The 4,262-nt window shown below is 37.7% G+C and overlaps 1 protein-coding gene across 3 annotated transcripts in view; it reads right to left on the bottom strand.

The window, feature by feature from the left end:
- Znf157 (zinc finger protein 157) overlaps window positions 1–3,945 on the bottom strand; it is a 44,015-nt gene extending 40,070 nt beyond the window's left edge. For 2 of the 3 annotated variants that reach the window (XM_004633508.2, XM_023717831.1), the window contains exons 1-2: window positions 3,702–3,863; window positions 1,510–1,692 (exon numbers count right to left, since the gene is read on the bottom strand). In XM_004633508.2, the coding sequence (XP_004633565.1) occupies window positions 1,510–1,578 (69 nt within the window). In that variant the 5' untranslated portion in view covers window positions 1,579–1,692; window positions 3,702–3,863. The other variant, XM_023717830.1, reaches the window with a different exon arrangement.
- Between the last annotated feature and the right edge of the window lie 317 nt (window positions 3,946–4,262).

The following is a 4,262-nucleotide window of genomic DNA, read 5'->3' as shown; positions in this document are numbered from 1 at the left end:
TCTGGAGATATTAGAATATTTCAAGTTTGTATAACTCAAAAATATTTTACTTTTAGTTGTCAAAGGTATGTTTGCTAAGTATAAAATTCATTGAGGACAGATTTTCAGTCCTTTGGATAAATAAGTCTAGTTTCTTACCCACTTGGTCTTTTTTTTCTGATGTGAAATAAGATGTTAATTTTGTTCTTCCATAGCTACTATTTTTTTTCTATACATATGCTTTAATGATTTTTTCTTTACAATTAGTTTTGGACAATTTCATTTTTGTGTATCTTGGTATGATTTTATTCATATTTCCTGTGCAGAAGGTTCATTTTTCTTGGAAATGTAATGCAATAATTTTAACTAAATTCAAAAATTTTAAATCTTTAAAATTTATTGCCTACCCCATTCTACTTTGAGAGCTCTCTGAATACAAGTTTCTTGATTTTGGCACAGAGAGAACTATTATATGACTGATCTGTAAACTCTTTCTTCTTCATGTTTATTTTAGATAATTTTTGTTATATTCATTTAAGTTTGTAAATAATTTTTAACAATATGTAATCTATTATTAATCTTATGTCATATATTCATTTTAGAAATTTTTTTCTAAAATACACTCTGTCTACATCTTATGTCTTTCCCATTTCAATATTTGTGTACAATTTTTAATTTGCCATATAATTACTACTGATTTTCAATAAAGTTAATAATGAGTTTTTCAAAAAGTAGTCAGAGATACAGCTCAATGTCACAGTGCCTGCTTGGCAAATGCGAGGTCATGAGTTTAATTTCTGGTACCAAAATAATAAATAAATAAGGCTGAGAATATAGCTCAGTGGAAAATCTCTGGGTTAAATCCCCAGTACCATCAAAATTGTCAAGTAAAATCCATAAGGCTAGAGTTATTGAGACAGTCTGGTTTTGGTAAAAATAGAAAGATCAATGTAAGAGGCAAGAGAGCTCAGAAATAGCAGCATATAAATATAGTCAATGGATCTTTGACAAAAGAGCAAAAGCAATTTAGTGGAAACATAATAGTCCTTTTTTGTCTTGTGTTGCTTTTGGCAGTGGTACATCAACACCATGAGATACTACTCAGCAAGAAGAAGGAGCAAACTATTGTTACACACAGCAATCTGGATGAATCTGCAGAGAACTATGCTTGGCAAAAAAAGCCAATCCCACAAAGTAACACAGTCAATGATTCCATTCATGCAACATTCTTGAAATGACAAAATTATATTGCATTAGAGACTAGATTAGTAGTCAGTATAGGGTAAGGAGTAAGTAGGGGTAGGAGGGAAGTAGTCCTGGCTATTAAAGACATCTGTGGGGGTAGTGCAAATTTTCTGTAGGTTAATATGCTAATCATGATCTCGTTCAAAGGCTTTACAAGATATTATCATGAAAGGAAATGGGATAAAACTTATACTGCATTTGAATCTACAATTACGTAAAAAAATCAAAGCATACTTAAAAAAAAATGAAAAAACAAATAGACAAATGTAGGCTCCTCCTCCTTACCTCAAATGATCTGCCAGGTTCTGGAATCAGGGTAGGGAAGTTCTGGGGTGATTTCCCATTAGCTGACATGTTCACCCTAGGCCTCGGCCTCCCTTTCAAAACTGGAGAGGGGTCTGTATGCAGAAGATCCTGCAGCCTCCAGTAAGGCCTAAGGCTCAATGGCTCCACAGACTTCAAGAAATCCTAAAAGGGCAGTATCCATGTTATCAATATCATTCTGCATTCACCCCACAAAGTTCAAGTAGCCCTACTCTATTACTTAGGGTGGAGTATAGAAATGATCATGGTATCGGGAGTCAAACTAATGAAGAGGGAGTCCATTACTCTTAGGGTGAGTCAGTGTATCTCTCAAAGCCAGATCTAGGTATGGAGAGAGGGTGAGACTGGGGCAGTAAATGCTGATGCTCTGTGGGGAGAAGAGGGACTTGTCCCTGGCCTGACGGGTGACATCCCAGGTAGGAAACCAAGTAATATGAATGAAAGGGAATAGGTAGTCTCCTCTGTCATCTTCTGTTATTTTTTTTTCATGTAAAGGTGAAAATCCCTCTTAATTCTTCTATGGGGATGATTTTAGCCTCTTCTTTTCCTATGATAGTTCCACATTAATATTATTTATTATATCAACCAATTAGGGGAGAAACATGCTATTTACTTACATCAAAAAAGCATCTAACACAATGGCCATTTTTTCAGCAGCCATTATTAATAAAAGTGCACTAAAATTAGGGAAGAATAACTTAAATGTCATAAAAATCATTCATGAAACAGCCATGCCAAATACCATGCCAAAAAGTAAAATGACAGACCTATTGCCATTGCAATTGGCAAAAATGGCTGGAGTGTAGCTCAGTGCATGTTTAGCACCTGAGATCCCAGGTTCCATCTCCAGCATCACAAAGAAAAAGTAGTGAAAGATGGGGATGCCCAGTATAACTCAACATTGACTGTGTGAGCTCTAGATCAAATAATCTGAGGAAGCATTGGGGAAAAAATGAAAATGTAGCTTTTTGCCAGTGATATAATTTTGGACATAAAAACCCTACCAGAAACTGCTAAAAGGTTAGTAAAATTCTTAAGGTACCTTAATAAGGGGCTGGATACAAGATAAAATTCTAACAGCAGATAGTTTTTCCCTATAATAGCAATCAGCAAAATGAAATGGAAGAAAAATCCATTAATAATTATAGCAATAAATAAGATTTTCAGTAATATAGAATATACTTATTAAAGTAGCTTTACTTAAACAGGGCCACAGTGGTATCCTCCTGTAATCCTAGCACTTGGGAGGCTGAGGTCGGGGAATCCATTTAGTGAGGCCCTGTCTCAAAACAAAAAATAATTAGGGTTAAGGATGTACCTCAGCGTGAAGGCTACATAGAGACCCTGTCTCAACAAAACAAAACACAGCTGTGGTGGCACCTGCCTGCAATCCTAGTACTCTAGAGGCTAAGGTAGAAGAATTGCCCCAAGTTTGAGACTAGCCTGGTTTACATAGTGAGTTCAAGGCCAGCCTGAACTGCATAATGAGACCCCACACCCCAATTTTTTTGACAAATATAAAATAGTTATACAGACATACTACATCCCTGCATAAGTTTGGTTGATTTTTTTTTTCTTTTTAAATGCTTATGCTCATCTGGACATGGGGCAAATACCGATAGTCTCAGATATTTGAGAGGCTGAGGCAAGAAAAATTTATGTTCTAGAAATTGTTTGTAACAAAGAAAGGCTGAACTTAATGAATTAACATCCAATTTAGGAAGTTCGAAAAAAAGATAAAACAATACACATAAAAGTGGAAATTAAGCTCAGTGGCACAGCACCTGCTTGGCAAGAGTAAAGTCCTGAGTCCAATTTCCAGTAGAAAGGAGAGAAAGAAAGAAGGAAATAAAGGAAGAAGGAAAGAAAACAAAAACACATTAGAGAGGATCAACAAAGCTAAAAGTTGATTCTTTGGAACAACTAATAAAATGAGCACGCTCTGGTGATACTGACTGACAAGGGGGAAAAAACCATACAGTCAGGGCTTGACAAGATGCTGCCAAGAAGCTAAACCTGACTCCTTCAGAGGTTGCCACTCCGGTCCATGACAGTCTCCCACTCACTGGACTCTTTAATTCATCACTAACCGACACCCTAAATTGCCAGTTTATCATCCGCCAAAACAAGCAAAGCCATCACTTATAAATTACCTGAGAGATCGTCAGGCCAGAAACTCTCGTGGACAGGCTTTAGCACCACGTCCCAACAAGGCTTAAATGGCCCTTGAGGAGCATTTCCGTTTCCTGTCCTAGCTCCCTAACACGGCACGTTCGAGTTGGTGTTGGTGTGGCATACATAACCGCAAAGGTTGCAGCATACTCACACTGACGAAGGTGCTGTTAGGGATCCAGAGACTTTGGCCAGGAGTGATATCATTAAAAGAACAACATGGCCGCGCCCTGGGCTTTTCCCTAAAAGCCGCCATCATACTGCTCATTCCGTACAGCGGGTTGTTCCACCGAAGAAAGGGGTAAGGGGGTGTCGACCAGTAGAAGCCTTCTGAAGGATAGCGTCCAGGAGAAGTTAGTCTTTCGAAATGAATTATGTAAGTCCATGTAAAGTTTATTGAATCAAATACTCCCTCTCACCTAGGGTGTAGGGAAGTGTGTTGTGCTCTCATACGAGATGTATTCCCCTCGAAAGGTAAGAGAGTGGTACAATCCTCTCCTAGGCCAGACCAGTGGAATGAGGGGAGAAGTGTTAAAGGGCGA

This window comes from Octodon degus, unplaced genomic scaffold, assembly GCF_000260255.1.
Source record: "Octodon degus isolate 3935 unplaced genomic scaffold, OctDeg1.0 scaffold00055, whole genome shotgun sequence".
NCBI classification, from domain to species: domain Eukaryota; kingdom Metazoa; phylum Chordata; class Mammalia; order Rodentia; family Octodontidae; genus Octodon; species Octodon degus.
This window is presented reverse-complemented; position numbering and strand designations above follow the sequence as displayed.